Source organism: Camelina sativa, chromosome 20 (assembly GCF_030686135.1).
Source record: "Camelina sativa cultivar CO46 ecotype springtype chromosome 20, ASM3068613v1".
Taxonomy (NCBI): Eukaryota; Viridiplantae; Streptophyta; class Magnoliopsida; order Brassicales; family Brassicaceae; genus Camelina; species Camelina sativa.
The window spans coordinates 5,347,493-5,363,045 of record NC_141899.1 but is presented as its reverse complement, the minus strand read 5'-3'; the positions used below and the strand labels follow the sequence as shown (position 1 = coordinate 5,363,045).

At 35.2% G+C, this 15,553-nt stretch overlaps 2 protein-coding genes and 2 pseudogenes across 9 annotated transcripts; 3 read left to right on the top strand and 1 right to left on the bottom strand.

Moving 5' to 3' along the window:
• Positions 1-57: 57 nt before the first annotated feature.
• LOC104772238 (exocyst complex component EXO70C1 pseudogene) lies at positions 58-2,746 on the top strand (annotated as a pseudogene). The gene has a single exon (XR_015592843.1). The product of XR_015592843.1 is annotated as an exocyst complex component EXO70C1 pseudogene (transcript).
• A 451-nt stretch (positions 2,747-3,197) lies between these two features.
• LOC104769530 (uncharacterized) lies at positions 3,198-4,546 on the top strand. Its single transcript, XM_010493758.3, has 2 exons — positions 3,198-3,493; positions 3,730-4,546. Exons 1-2 carry the CDS (start codon positions 3,304-3,306, stop codon positions 4,353-4,355), a joined length of 816 nt encoding a protein of 271 aa, XP_010492060.1. The 5' UTR covers positions 3,198-3,303; the 3' UTR covers positions 4,356-4,546.
• A 242-nt stretch (positions 4,547-4,788) lies between these two features.
• On the bottom strand, positions 4,789-15,450 carry LOC104769529 (protein MICRORCHIDIA 5-like). 7 transcript variants are annotated; one of them, XM_087504907.1, is made up of 26 exons: positions 15,273-15,393; positions 15,144-15,168; positions 14,963-15,014; positions 14,634-14,845; positions 14,463-14,521; positions 13,340-13,389; positions 9,065-9,117; positions 8,566-8,973; positions 8,352-8,464; positions 8,132-8,213; positions 7,938-8,030; positions 7,763-7,847; positions 7,598-7,673; positions 7,393-7,521; positions 7,221-7,319; positions 7,027-7,128; positions 6,766-6,924; positions 6,567-6,662; positions 6,317-6,480; positions 6,041-6,227; positions 5,879-5,955; positions 5,681-5,792; positions 5,534-5,590; positions 5,358-5,429; positions 5,148-5,270; positions 4,789-5,052 (listed from the first exon to the last, which is right to left on the bottom strand). In XM_087504907.1, exons 8-26 carry the CDS (start codon positions 8,927-8,929, stop codon positions 4,984-4,986), a joined length of 2,259 nt encoding a protein of 752 aa, XP_087361033.1. In that variant the 5' UTR covers positions 8,930-8,973; positions 9,065-9,117; positions 13,340-13,389; positions 14,463-14,521; positions 14,634-14,845; positions 14,963-15,014; positions 15,144-15,168; positions 15,273-15,393; the 3' UTR covers positions 4,789-4,983. The 7 variants fall into 7 exon arrangements, with proteins under 7 accessions (XP_087361033.1, XP_010492059.1, XP_087361037.1 ...); XM_010493757.3 differs by having other exon boundaries at positions 15,144-15,450; XM_087504911.1 differs by having other exon boundaries at positions 7,221-7,306; positions 15,144-15,416.
• On the top strand, positions 12,579-13,153 carry LOC104772237 (uncharacterized; annotated as a pseudogene).
• Positions 15,451-15,553: the final 103 nt, after the last annotated feature.

Below are 15,553 nucleotides of genomic sequence, written 5' to 3'. Positions count from 1 at the left end.
TTTTCTGGATCACATGATTCAGCCCAAAATCAAAATATACACATTATAAAGTTTGATGATCATGTTGAGTTTGATTAATATAAAGTACACAACAAATCTATAAAAGAAAAGTAAAAAAAAAAAACAGAGAGATCGTGAGACGCATAACCTTTCCCTTACCAGTCAACGGACGATGGGTTCCCAAAAAAACGAACCTCAGAATTAAAAGAAAAAATATATAATAGCTAAAACACAGAGAGCCAAAAAAAATTCACAATTAGTATCGTCGAAAAGAAAGAACAAAAAAAAAAAAAAACTCTAATAATGGATTATTAATCATAATAATCCTCACACTAATCTCCTCCCTTCTTCCCCCCATTTGTCTTAATTTCCCCAAAAAAAAAAAAAAAATACCAAAAAAGACAAAACAAAACAAAACAAAACAAAAACAGTTTAGTTAGTGTTTTTAATTTTCCCGGCGGAAAAAATGGACAAAACGGAATCATCGGACACCCATGTTCCCAAATCCGAAGATCACGATCACAAACCACATTCCGATGAATCGGAACAAAAACTTCATTCATCGACGACGGAATCGGAAACCACCGAGGCGAGTCTTGTTCAGGTGATGGAAGCCGTCGACGTATTCATCCAATCACTTTCTTCCGAGAATAATGATCCTTTACAGGAGATTCCACCGGCGGTGGAGCCATTCCCGGAGACGGTGGATTCATTGGTGTCAAAGATGGAATCTTCCGGGCTTGGACGAGACGAAACAGAGGACTCTGTATTCATCGACGCCGTTAACCGGATTTCAAAATCGGTTATGAGATTGAGAGAGCTTAAATTAGATTCAACTCCGGTTTCTTCTTGGTTAAACCGGGCAAGTTCGGTTCAGCACCGTGCTGTCTCTCTCCTCGACGAAGAGTTCCGTCATCTTCTTGATCGTTCCAGAGAAGATAATAAGAAGAAGAACAGAAACAACAACGATGGGAACAGCTCCGATCATAACCATTCTTCGGCAAACGAATCCGACCGATGCGCTTTACCGGACAATGATAAGGAGGCGGAGGAGGAAGAAAGCTTCCCGGATTTTTCACCGGAATCGATCTCGACGTTGAAGAAGATCGCCGGAGCGATGATCTTCGCCGGTTACGAATCAGAGTGTTGTATGTCATACGAAATGTCGAGACGGCACGCGTTCAAGGAGGAGCTGAGCGAGGTTGGATTCGAAGGGATCAACGTTGAAGACGTTCAGAGAATAGCTTGGGAGTCTCTTGAAGGTGAGATCGCTTCTTGGATCTCAATCGTTCGCCGTTGCTCCACCTTGCTTTTCCCCGGCGAGCTTTCTCTCTGCAACACCGTCTTCACCGATGCCTCGATCCGTAAACGCCTCTTCACCGGTTTGGTCTCCGCTGTTACAATCCGGTTCCTAGATTTCTCCGGTGCCGTGGTTCTTACGAAACGGTCCTCGGAGAAGCTTTTTAAGTTCCTTGACATGTACGAGACGCTCCGTGACTTGATCCCAGCGGTTGAACAATCTGATTCGGATCTGATCCAAGAGATTAAACTGGCTCAGACGAGGCTAGGTGAAGCAGCAGTTACTATATTCGGAGAGCTTGAGAAGTCGATCAAGAGCGATAACGGAAGAACACCAGTTCCAAGCGGTGCTGTTCATCCATTAACACGTTACACCATGAACTACCTCAAATACGCATGTGAGTACAAGGAGACACTAGACCAAGTGTTCCAACACTACGAATCGAATCAAACAGATACCATACCTGAACCAGAGACAAAGCCAAAGCAACAGCAACGAGAAGACGATGAAGAGTACAAAACGTCAGCTTACGCTAGACAAATGATAAGGGTGATGGAGTTGCTTGACGCTAATCTAGATATCAAATCGAAACTGTACAGAGACCCGTCACTGCGATACATATTCTTGATGAACAATGGGAGATACATTCTGCAGAAGATTAAAGGTTCGACAGAGATAAGGGATTTGATGGGACAGTCATGGACAAGGAAAAGATCGACAGAGCTGAGACAGTATCATAAGAGCTACCAGAGAGAGACTTGGGGCAAAGTGTTGCAGTGTATGAATCAAGAAGGGTTACAGGTAAACGGGAAAGTGTCCAAGCCGGTTTTGAAAGAAAGGTTTAAGATTTTCAATGCTATGTTCGACGAGATTCACAAGACGCAGAGCACTTGGATTGTGAGTGATGAGCAGATGCAATCTGAGCTTAGGGTGTCGATCTCAGCGTTGGTGATTCCAGCTTATAGGTCTTTCTTTGGGAGGTATAAACAACATCTTGATTCAGGGAAGCAGACGGATAAGTATGTCAAGTATCAGCCTGAGGATATTGAATCTTTCATTGATGACTTGTTTGATGGCAACCATCCTACTTCTTTGGCACGCAAGAGAAATTGATAACTCGTTGTCTCTTAAGCTATGAGGAGAACACGACTTGTTCCTTTTTGCTTCTTCCTTTTTTTATTTCCAACCCTTCTATCATTATCTTTCATTACCTTCATGTTTATAGAACCCGACAAAGCTACCATGAAAACTTTTTGTTTTTTTCACTTTTCAAAAGTTTGAGTTTCTTTTACTGTTAAGTCTATGTTTTAATATCCTGTTTGAACAGGTTGTGAGCGAAAATTGTTTAGAACTACTTAGGGATAAAGGCACAAAATTATCTTTCAGTTAAAATGTATTGGATATTTTTTGTGTTTAAATGATGATTTGAATTCATGATTTGTGATATATATTTTGACGAGATGTTAGAGCCTTAGTGTTTATTTTTTGGTAGCAATTGTATCTGAAGTTCAAGTTTCCCAAGATTGGAAGTTAAGTTATACATGTAATGTCAATATCTAATTTGCAAAAGACTTGTCTCACAAGAAAGCAATAGAAACCCTTCAATATCGACCAAGACAAGTATGTAGATAACTGTCATTATTTGAAAAAGTAGAGGCACATAAAGTAATAATTGGGGTTTAGCTCATAATACAGTATGTTTGGGTTAGAGATCTGTCCAAGTGGGAAAAGAGAAACTCTTTTCTTTCGGTAAAGGATCCAAATTAGATTTCTTCTACATGAGCATTTCTCACATTGTAACACCAGAATGAGCCAAAAAAGGCTCTTCACATGTCTTTGTTTTGTAGTGGATAAAGAATTTTAGTTAAACAGTGTGTTTGGGGTCAAAAATAGATCACGGACTGAATATATTGCAATCACACACACACACACACACACACACATACATACATTATCATCAAAAAAAAAGAACAGAAGAGAGAGAGCGAGTGAGATTAGCCACAATGTATCTTCCTCTCCTCTATCTTCTGCTTCTGGCTTCTTGCTTTACAGATCAAGCTTTAGGCCGTGGTCGTGGCCGGTCACCACCGGATGCAAGCGTGGACCCTTCTTCTCGCATCACAGTCGTCGGAGTTGTCTACTGCGACACGTGTTCTATCAACACTTTCTCAAGACAGAGCTATTTCTTACAAGGTCGGATCTTGATTTAAAACATCACATGAACTGTCTTTAGACTTAAACTTATCTGCTAACTTAGGATATAAGATTGGTCCATCTGGTTATTCAATGGAAACAACCGTTATATAATATTTGATCTAGAGTATAACATTACAAGAACTGTTCTTGGACTTGAAGTTATCTGTAAAATTTAGGACTTGTAAATCCTTTTCGATCTGATATGGTTTTGGTCTTTGATTTGGTTTTGTCAGGTGTGGAAGTTCACGTGACCTGTAGATTCAAAGCAAGTTCACCAAAAACAGCAGAGGAAGTGAACATATCAGTAAACAGAACAACAGACAGAAGCGGCGTTTACAAACTCGAGATCCCTCACGTCGATGGCATCGATTGCGTCGATGGAATCGCCATAGCATCTCAATGCAGCGCCAAGCTACTCAAAACCTCCTCCGACAACAACGGAGGCTGCAGCATCCCTGTTTTCCAAACCGCAACCAACGAAGTATCCATCAAATCGAAGCAAGATCGTGTCTGTATCTACAGCTTAAGCGCACTCAGCTACAAACCTTCCCATAAAAACACCACACTGTGCGGCGTTGGCGGCAAGAAGAGACATCACCGCAGACAGAAAGAGGAAGAAGCAAAAAAGGATAAGAGATTTAGAGATTCGAAATTCTTCTGGCCTTATCTGCCACCGTATTGGTTCCCTTGGCCATACCCTAATATGCCTTTGCCGACTCTACCAACGCTTCCATCTTTCCCTTTCCCTTTTCTACCTTTTGGAAACCCTAATCCGGCATTACCGGCACTGGACTGGAAAGATCCGACAACTTGGATACCTTATCTTCCACGTTTTCCTCCAGGAGATGGGACCAGATGATTCTTCTCTTTACCTCCACATTTGGTCTCCTCTGTTTTATTTTTTGTTGTTGTTGTGATATCATAATCCTCTGTTCGGAGGTTAATTGTGTGTGTTTACGATTTGATTACTTATTAATATGTAATTATTCTTCAGTTACAGAAGATTAAGATTTGGTTTAAGGAGGAAAGTTTTGATTGATTTGGTAAAAACAGAGCCATTTCTTTTCTTACAAGGTATATTTCTAAAACGTTGTTAACGTCAATGCAAAGTCCATGAACGATGAAGCATCATCGTGACGGACATAAGTTTGATGACCGGTGACTCGTCGAATTAGTGAAGACTGCGACCTAAAGAGTGTTACGTGACTGATCAGCTGTTTAAGAATTGGCATACATAGAAATAGGCTAATGTTGAGAGTGTGAGCGTGGCCAAATGTCTACTACATCTTGACTTTTGTGAAAGTTGAGATTGATATTATATATGTTTGAGCTTGATTAACAAAAAAGCATTGCATGCTTACAAACTGAGTTGGGGGTCTTTCACAAAATATAAACATACTGCTGAAGGAGAGAAGTTTCATGTACAGCCACAAACCTTAAAAACATAACCCAAAAAAAACCTAGGAGAGACTATCTTGACACTATGCTTACAACATGTGTTTTCCTTTAAAGGTCTCCACTTGCTTCTTGAGCCCATCGATGACATCAGAAGCTTCCTGTTGCATTATACCAAATGATTTGAGTATATATGGCAAATTAAAAAATAAAAAGTGGATATTTTCTTATGTGGTAAATTACAAAGAGGACTTACCCTTAGTCTCTTCCTTAAGGCATTCTCAGTCACATCTCTGCGGGCTCTTTCTTCCTGAAAGATTTTATTCACTCCCTCCTGCCGATTTTCCAAGTTTTGGATCTTATCTTTTGACTCTTTAAGCTGGTTCATCAAATTAAACAGCGACACTTAATATATGCGTCCCCTAAAACAAAAATGACAAAAGTTTGTAAGATAAAAAAGGCTTACTTGCAACTCAAGCAGTTCGTTCTGTCTCTGCGCCTTCACCAAGTCCTGGATCATAGCTTTTGATACCTTAGGCTGGTTCATAATATTACGCAATGGAATTTATTATATATCGCCAAAACACCCAAATGACATACTTTTGTAAGATAAGAAAAACTTGCAAATCAAGAGGCACTTACTTCTTTCTGTCCCTGGGCCTTTTCCAAGTTTTGGATCTTAGCTTTTGACTCCTCAAGCTGTTGGTTCATATTGAAAGGATGAAATTCATTATCGCCACCAAAAAAGAAAAAGAAAGTCAAAATTTTGTAAGAGAAAAGAGTTTTTACTTGCAACTGAAGTTGTGCTTTTTCTCTCTGCAACTGAGAGACCACTTCGGCTGACTTCTGTTTCACCTTCTGCAACTCTGCTTCTAGATTAACTGAGCCTGTTTCTTGGAAACTACGGTACAAGAGAGAATTTATATTAGCATGGTACCGAAGAAGATAACATTATTTCAGATTCAGAGAAAACATCAGAGAGCGAACCTTCTTCCAAGAGGGGTTTTGTTCGTAGACCTGATCTCAGGTTGTATTTTTACACCACTTGCTTGTTGTGTATTAACCTATTTTGCAGAGAGATTTATTAGAGACTAGTATATTAGAACAAATGATGATATATATATTAGTACAAGAAGCTTTTTTTTTTACCTGAGTGTTTTGGTTTCTTACAAATGATTCAACATTTTGCCTGCATGGACCTGGTGCTGCAGTAGGAGATGGTCCCCTATTAAGGTTTGTGTTGTTCAAAGGCCGAGTAGTTTCTGTAACATTACTTTCATAATAACTCTTTTGTTTCCGTCTTGGAGCATAACCAATCTCTTGGCACCTTGAAGACCTATCAAATAAATACACAACTTGAGTGGAAGTCCAAAACCTCAAAAATAACCTGAGAGGTCTATAGTAGTGGAGAATGTATATTAGTACCAGTACTGCTTTTGGTGATGGATCAATCGGCCTTCAAGTTTAGCAAGAACCGCAGTTCTCTCAAAACCTTGCTTATTATGAGCTGGTTGTATGAAATTAGCTTCCAATATACCAATAACACCGCGTCCATCACTTCCAGCAGCAGTCCAAACCCTCCAAAATGGCTGATGAAGAACACAAGAAGAAATGTAAACAAGATAATCAACAAAAAACTATACCACTAAATCAGCTGTGAGTTAAAGGAAGTCACCTTGATAAGCCGGTTCTTATGGTAAACATTGAACCCTTGTATGTCAATGTGATGACGAGCATCTTTCACAAAGCCAAGCTTTATAGTAGCAAACATCTGTTTTTTTTTTTTTTTTTTTTAATTGGGAAAACACAGATAAATATTAAAGATTGTTTCAGAGACTATGAAAAGTAAGAAGACGAAGGTAAGGTATTATTACCTCTTGATCTGATGACCATTCTGGAGAACGCATAGGTTTGTATGTTTTCTCTTCCATCATCATCATGTCGTCTAAGATGCTGTGATGTTGAACATCTTTGCCACGAAGAATGATTCTGAAATTTGATGGACGTTCGAGATACAGAATCGATGCATAACTCTGCATAGAGGAAGAAAAATAAAACAGACATTAAATCAATGAACACTTGAAGTGGAATAGTTTGCAAATAGCATTATGTTAAGAAACATGGAAACTACATACACGTAGTGAGTGTCGATAAGTCAGGAAATGCCTCGAGTTAGGATTAGCTTTGGCCATTTCGATGTTCTTCTCATCTCTGTTTACACCTCTGAGTTGAATATCCTGTAGACAAAAAACACACATCAACATTTATGTTACTTATATTGTTAGTCCCAAATTGACTGTATTGAAAAAGTCTTGGTAAGTGATATTACATGAGGGTCTGTATCAAAGTCAAGTTCCAGCTTCCCTTCATCGTCCTCCCATAGATTATATATCACGATCCGAGTACCTTGCTCTTCTAGGTGATCAAACTGTACCATTTAACAAGTATAAAAGGTATATATATAACAAAAGGATATCTTCTGTATATATGTATAACAAAACCTGGTCCAATAAATCTTGTTCGGATAGGTAAGGTGACCACTTCATTATGGTCTCTAGATTATCAGACCAGTCATCTCTGGAGTTATAAACTATCTCCTTCCACTCGTTATTGACCAACTCATAATCAACCTACGCAGTGAAGAAAACAAAGATTAAGACGTAATGTATTGAGAAGATAAGCAATCAATATAAGAATTTTTTTTACCGTGGGGACAATTGCTTCACACTTTCTTGTCTCGTAAAGAAACGTATATGATAGCATACCAATGCTCTGTGTCGGACTGAAACAGAGATAAGAAACACAGTTAATATCGAAAACGCGAAAACAAAATGAAGGTAAGAACCAAAATAATGTTGTGAAATAACTCACTTGTTTCCGTTGGTTCCTCGACAGCGTGAGAAGACAATTGCATCAGCACCAAGCCTCATTGTACTAGTTTTGAATCCATTCCCATCTACATTTGTTTGTTTTACAAATTTGAAGATTAATGCCAAGAACAGAGCTAAAAGAAAATAACTAAGATAATGAAATTGGAGACGCTTACATTGACCAACCCTATTAGCCATATTGCGTTTTCTTGAATACCCTAAAGAAAGGCACTCTCTAAACGTACTAGGATTCATCCCACCTCCATTGTCTGCAATGACATAAGTTTAGAGATTTCATAATCATATATAAAAATCAATGGTTAAGGGACTAATTAAAGCTTAATCATCACAGCTAAGAAGTTAGATTAACCTTCAACAATTAGAATGTTGCTTTTTCCGTCTCTTTCATTAGTTGCTGTATTGACATGAACATATGTAGCCCCATTATTCACCTGTGTTACACAAAACCATACGAATTATATAAATTCTAATGAGGTTCTGTTACGGACTATAAAAATTGACCAAGCTAGGAAGACTAATTTAGTCTTGGTTGTTGACTGATCATATGGATATATAAAGATATAAGTTACCTCGTCTAGAGAATTGTCAAGAAGTTCAGCCAAAGCTCCAAGTGCCCACTTATGGCTAGTGGCGTTCGCATGAAGAAATTGAGGATGGACCCTAACCGCCGCATCATTGCTACCTGCTTGCATGCAACACAAAAATTCACACAAATTAGGGTTTCGAATTGCAAAAGAAAGATCTCAAAATCTCTGTTGAGATCAAAGACAAGTGGTAAATTACAATAGCGAGGTATAGGCACAGATTCGTCGTCCTCGCCAGCTTTCCAAAACTGTCTAGAAAGCTTCGGAGTTTCAGGTGGCACGATCGTCAATGGTTTCACATCCAAGGGCACGATTTTTTGACAACCCTGAGAGGTGGTTTCGATCATCGTAGTCCTCGGTTTCTTAGTAGACAAGCTATTAGTATCATCATCGTCGTCGTTCTCGTAGCTTCTTGAATCTCTCTTGAGTCCCGGATTGGAGAAGGCATCACCGAGGGTCGGATCGGGAGAACCTGATTGGGGTTTAGGGTTTGTACTACCAGAATCGGTCATACCTCCGATCACCAGGGTCGGTTTCTTGGAATTGGTTAGAGAAGAATCCATGGTTGCAGTAGAAGAAGTTTCTAGGGTTTCGAATTCTAAGCAGCCTGAAGTGGGAGAGAGAGAGACGTGAGACACGACTCGGACTAATCGAGTAATGGGGAACGTCTTTATAGAAAAGAGAGTGGCGCCACTTACAAATAAACCTTTCAGCTTCCGGGCCCAATTACGTTTCTAACCCTCAAGCCCACCTGCGCAATCCATTAATAAAAGGTAATTTAGTTTTTCTTTTTTGGACAAAAAAGCTAATTTAGTTTTATTTTCCTTCTTTGTTCAAAAAAAAAAAGGTTTATTTTCCTTAATTTGCTCTAAACATCTACCAGCCCTATTAATTTCAGTTTATTAACTAATGAAATTTCCTCTTATGCCCCTTTTGAATTCAATTGAGACATATTTGTTGTTTTTAGAACACCTCATCAGTCAGAAGATAAACTTTGAACCACTTATAGAGATTATGAATACGAAAACATGAAAATAGGATTAATTAAAGTCTTTTAATGAAAAAAGAAATTCAGTTTTGCTCTAACCTGAATCAAGAAAACAAGAACCAACGTTCGGATCTCTTAATTCGAATAAAACCTCGAGTAGATAACAAAATAACTTGAGCGATTTCAGGATCGATAGCTAATATATAAAAAAGTGTAATGAATGATTTAGGATTGCTATGATAGCGCATATTTATATTACTAACAGTTATTACTTTTCTATCAAATTACCTTTTTTGTTCTTGTCAATCTTTTACTGATTACCTTTTTGGTAAATTTTTAATTGCAAATTACCTTATTTTGAAAAATTTATTAAATACTCTTTCCGTTTTAAATTACTTTTAGTTTAAGGTTATTTCACACAGATTAAGAAACAACTTAAATTTTCTAATTTACCTATCTATATATACATTTTCGAAGTACATTTTGGGTTATACTCTTTTAGTTTTCCATATTAAAAAACTTATTTACAAATTAATACCAAAAAAATTTTCAAAAATAACATCACTTCAGATTTTGTTTCCAACTAAAAAAATAACAGCAATCAATATGGAAACATAAACTATGAAATATTTAACCACACTTTCTATTGTGTTATGAATATATTCTATATCTGAATCTTTGGCAAACAAAATTTTTTTGATTTCCATTTTGTTTTCCAAAAACTGTGATCTTTGATTCTTAACGTAAAAAAAACTTCAATTACATCTATTTAAATATTATAATTAACATATATAAACTTAATATATATTTTAAAATATTAAGAATATGTAAAATTAAATTTTTTTAAATACTATATAATGTAGTTATATAGTAGATAAGTTATAAAGAGGACATGTTAGAATTAATAAAATATTATTAAATTTGTGCTAACACGGGTTAAATCCTCATTTTATTATTTATCAACACTAACTACATTAAAATGTTTGACATATAAAATAGAGTTGATTTAACTAATAATGTGTAAAATAATTAAATCATTAGGAAAAATATGACTTAATCACAGCGTGTAAATTACTTATTATGTGTTTAGATCCCTTATTTTTGTTATAATAATTAAAAATCAAGATAGAATCTCAAACACTAAACAAAACAAACTAAATATAACAAATAAGTTGTCATGAAATGTATTACGGGTTTTAAAATTAATATAAACATTTAGCCGCACAATAGCAAATTTTTTTAGTTATTCGTATATTTACAAAACATCCAATATTTAACAAATAAATACAACATAAAATATAAATTATAATAAAAATATGTACTCGCGGTGTACCGCGGGTTAAAATCTAGTTCTTTAATATATTTTCTAACTTTTTTATTGGTCAAACCATTAAAATAATTGAGATAAAATTGATATTCTTACCAAACATATATGCATTAAAAATCTAAAACAACAAGTATTGGAAAACAAAATATTTACTCTAGAATGAGAACTATTTTAGTTTTATTTCAGCATATGTACAAGTTTAACACATGTATTTATCTTATAATGCATGAAAAATCAAAATTATACTACTTTGTATTATCATTCTCTTTCTAATTTTTTTTGTTAAACATATATTGTATAACAATGTTAATTTGTTTGAATAAGTTACGGTTGATTTGTAAAAATTGATTTCATTATTTACAATACTATCTAACATAAAATTTAATTACATGAATTAAATACTTTAAATTAGATTTGTATTTGCATTTTTCACACCTGTATTTGTATTTGCAAGCTTTTGGTTCTTTGGAGATCATCTACGTAATTTTTTTACATTGATGCTTCTTGATGGTTGTCTATCATGGCCAGAATACATGTGGAAAACTACACATCCTAATTAGATTGTTGTTACGTTTGAGTGAATGTCTAATACGAAACATTTTTCACCTTTCAAATCAAAATCGATAGCCACGGGATTAATATTTATTAAATTCTTACAATATGCTATTCTTAATCACATCCCTTGATCCTAATTTCTTTTACTAACTTTTATGTTTTTTTTGGTTTTCTAGAACTGAATCTAACAGATGAGGAAAAACGTAATTATGCACTCCAGATGACAGAAGAGTTGATGTTATTCAACGGAGGCACTCTCAAATCATTCGAAGACATGCCGCAACCATCAGACCAAGGTGTTGACCATTCGAACCGTTTTATTACGGAAGAACTGAACTATAATCGTGATTCTTTAAAAGAAAAACATGATGAATGGATTCACATGCTAACTTCTGAACATAAAGCAATATATGATGAAATCACTGTAGCTGTTTTACAAAAGTCTGGAGGAGTGTTCTTTGTTTATGGATTTGGGAAACAGGAAAAACCTTTATCTGGAAAACACTATCTGCTACAGTTAGATATAGGGGATTGATTGATATTAATGTTGCATCAAGTGGGATTGCATCTTTGTTGTTAGAAGGTGGTCAAACAGCTCATTCCAGGTTCAGTATCCCTATTACTCATGATGATTTTACAATGTGTAATATCGAACCTACTTCTGATCTTGCTAATATGCTAAAAGAAGCAGCACTTATCATATGGGATGAAGCACCAATGATGAGCAAATATTGTCTTGAGTCTTTGGATAGAAGTCTATGTGATATAATATGAGATCCTTAGGGGAAGCCATTTGGGGGAAAAGTTGTTGTTTTTGGAGGCGACTTCAGGCAGGTGCTTCCGGTCATCCATGGAGCTGGTAGGGCTCAAATTGTTTTGGCTTCATTAAAACCTTCCTATCTTTGGGAACACTGTAAAGTACTAAGTTTGACGAAGAACATGCGGCTTATGAAGAATGGTTTGACAGAATCAGAGGCAAATGATATTAAGGATTTTTCAGAATGGATTTTAGCTGTTGGTGATGGAAGACTTGGAGAACCTAATGATGGTGAAGCTCTAATTGATATCCCAAAAGAATTACTTATCAGAAATGTAGATGATCCCATCGAAGCAATAAGTAGAGCTGTATATGAAAATTTGGAATTGTTGCATGGGAAAAATTATCCAGAGTTTTTCCGGCAAAGAGCTATCTTATGTCCAACAAATAATGATGTCAACACCATTAATGAGCGCCTGCTTGCGAAACTAGAAGGTAAGCATACTATTATGTTTGTTTTCTAATTACAATCGTTACATGCTACTTTAAACCAATCTTATAACTCTTACTCTCAAAACAGGTGAAAAAGTCATCTATTTAAGTGCTGATAGTATAGATCCCCAAGATGTGGAATCATTAAGCAACCCAATTTTCAGTTCTGATTTCCTCAACAGTATCAAGCTTTCTGGGTTACCAAATCACTGTCTACGGCTAAAGATTGGTGCTCCAGTTATTCTGCTCAGAAACATAGATCCAAAAGGTGGATTATGTAACGGTACAAGATTGCAGATATCACAGATGGGAATAATGTCTTAGAAGACAAAGTTATTACTGGAGATAGAGTTGGACATAAAGTTTTGATTCCTAAGGTTATGATAAAACCAACAGATCCCAAATTGCCTTTCCGGATGAGGAGGCGACAATTTCCTTTAGCTGTTGCATTCGCTATGACTATCAATAAGAGCCAAGGGCAATCACTCAATGAAGTTGGACTCTTCCTACCTAGACCTGTATTTTCTCATGGGCAACTATATGTGGCTCTATCAAGGGTGACATCAAAGAAAGGATTGAAGGTGCTAATTGTTGATAAGGAGGGTGAAATACAAAGCCAGACGATGAATGTTGTCTTCAAAGAAATATTCCAGAACTTGAAGAATTAGGCTATATTGATGTATGTAGCCTCCGTGTCTAATATTTTAAATTTTTAATAATGCATTTCATTTTGTTTTGAACAAGAAAGGTACTTCTTTTCTTTTAAAAACTTCTTATAATAAAGCAATAAACAAATTTCTTTAACTATGTTTTGTTAATAAACTAATCTTTCATATTGTAGGAAAGTAACTAACCTGTCTTATTGTAGATCCGAAATTGATCTCTTTCCCACCTTAATCCACAACTAAATTCACGCCCATTATATATGTAAACAAGGAAGATATATTAATACTGCATATTACACATCATTAAAATTTAAAAGTACTGCTTACAAATAACGGTTAAAGGTAAGTAAATATAAATTATAAGACCATAAATTTAAACTAACAAGGGAAAATTACCAAAACTGAAAAAATTTCATAGATGATAAATTACTAAAAAGACTTCTTATCAAATTACAGAACAACGAACAAAAAAATCAAATTACAGAAAATCTGCAAAGTTTATGAATATTGTATATGTTTTCATTTGCAGAATCTCATTACTACCGTAAATAACGAATATGATTTACTTAATAATCAAAACCTTCCAAATCTTAACGCAAAAAATTATACAATCTAGAATAGTATAAATAGGCACATTGTCACAGAGCTACTCAACAGACACATTTCTTAGTTCCACTCCTCTATTCCTATTATCACTTAAACTCTCGGTATGGCTACCAGTCAAAACAACAAAAACAATAAACATCCACTCCTTTCTGCTTGGTTTGATCTGAACAATCAATGTCCATATGCAAGACAACTCAATTTCTAAGATATTCCAGGTTTTTATTATTGGAATCCCAAAGAAAAAAAATTCATAAGAAGGCAAAGAACCATCAAGAGACAGAGGACAACATATGTTAAGATTGATGGTGATATATATTTGAAACTCCTATTTAGGTATATCAAGGGACCAATAAGTAATGAAGATATGAGGACATACAATGGAGTGATTTACGATTCATACAAAGAAGCATTTTTGGCGAGAGGTTTATTAGAAGAATAAAATGTTAAGGATCACAATCCATCTACCTATTTGTTTTTTTATCTTCTTAAAATTTCTACTCTAGATTGCTTTCTGGCTTAATTTCATCAATAATAAAACTTTCATGTTCTGTTTATTTCTGTCAAACGAAATCAAGAGGTTTATTAACTCTGACTCAGCCAAAAATACTAATAATTATGAGCCAAATAAATTATTTGTAACAAAACGAGCAGAAACAAAAATGGTGTTGAATTAAATCTTGAATAACTTACAAGGAGAATAACTTACTAGGATTGTATATGAGATTCATTCTTTACTCCACTTCAGATTTTATAAGGTAGTTTAAACTAACGAAAAAAGCAGAATTAGCAGAGAAAATAGGCAAAGTAGACATTATATTTGTTTAAAGAAGATGATATATATAGCTGGTGTTAAACCACAATTGATTTGCTTTCTTACCATTGATTTGCTTTCAATACACAACTATGTTCATAGTCTTTCTTCAATCCAATTTATGCAATTCCAATGAGCGTCTAATTCAAAGAAATTAAACCCTGTCAAAAGAAAATGGTTAACATTAGACTTTTGAATTGACCAGAGTAGATGTAAAGACAGAATTTAAAAGGGTTCTGGATACTTATCTTTCATTTAGGCTTGTTTTATTTGTTTTCCTGTTTTTAAGAACAAATCAACAAAAAAGGAAAACAAAAAATTCAAGATAAATTAGTATATTAATTCGATTTAAACAACAAGAAACCAAAAATTACAAATTGGAAAAAGATTCAAACCTGTTAAAGAAGACCCATATTCGATCCAATACGTTTGGAATCCACACTTAATCTATGACGAAGAATAATAGAATAAGTAAATGAGAAATCCATCCATACATAATAGATATAGTAATTGAGAAATCTACATCGAATCTATGACGAAGAAGGAGAAAATTGAATTAAAAGATCAATCTATTACCTTACTTATCCATTGATGTCGAAATCTGAGAATTACAAAAAGACAGATTATCGGATAAATCCGATCAATTTTGTGTTATCGGAGAAAAAAAGACAGATTATCGGATAAATCTGCTGATGGAGGTTTTACTGGGATTCCGAACTCAAAATATCATTGCCTCAGAGATTATCGGATAAATCCGATCAATGTTGTTGAATCGATTTTTTCTAGATCAAGAAAACTCTCTCTGTAAATCGTTTCTACTTTTCTTGATTTTTTTTTCTTTCGACCGATAACAAAATTCAGAGGATAAGAGTGTTAATGGGCCAATTTCGGATTCACAATAAAAAACCATCTATTCTAGTGATCAACACTTATAAAATTATGGCCCATTAATTTATTGTTTATGTTTCATCTATACTAATATGACG

Bases quoted from the DNA above. Each gene is read 5' to 3' on its own strand.
- LOC104769530 (XM_010493758.3), top strand. From the start codon at position 3,304: ATGTATCTTCCTCTCCTCTATCTTCTGCTTCTGGCTTCTTGCTTTACA. The intron at 3,494-3,729 runs GTCGGATCTTGA...TGGTTTTGTCAG, and splicing joins ACAGAGCTATTTCTTACAAG to GTGTGGAAGTTCACGTGACC.
- LOC104769529 (XM_010493757.3), bottom strand. From the start codon at position 8,929: ATGGATTCTTCTCTAACCAATTCCAAGAAACCGACCCTGGTGATCGGA. The intron at 6,925-7,026 runs GTATGTAGTTTC...TCCTCTATGCAG, and splicing joins CTTATCGACACTCACTACGT to AGTTATGCATCGATTCTGTA. The intron at 5,053-5,147 runs GTAAGTCCTCTT...ATAATGCAACAG, and splicing joins CCTTAAGGAAGAGACTAAGG to GAAGCTTCTGATGTCATCGA.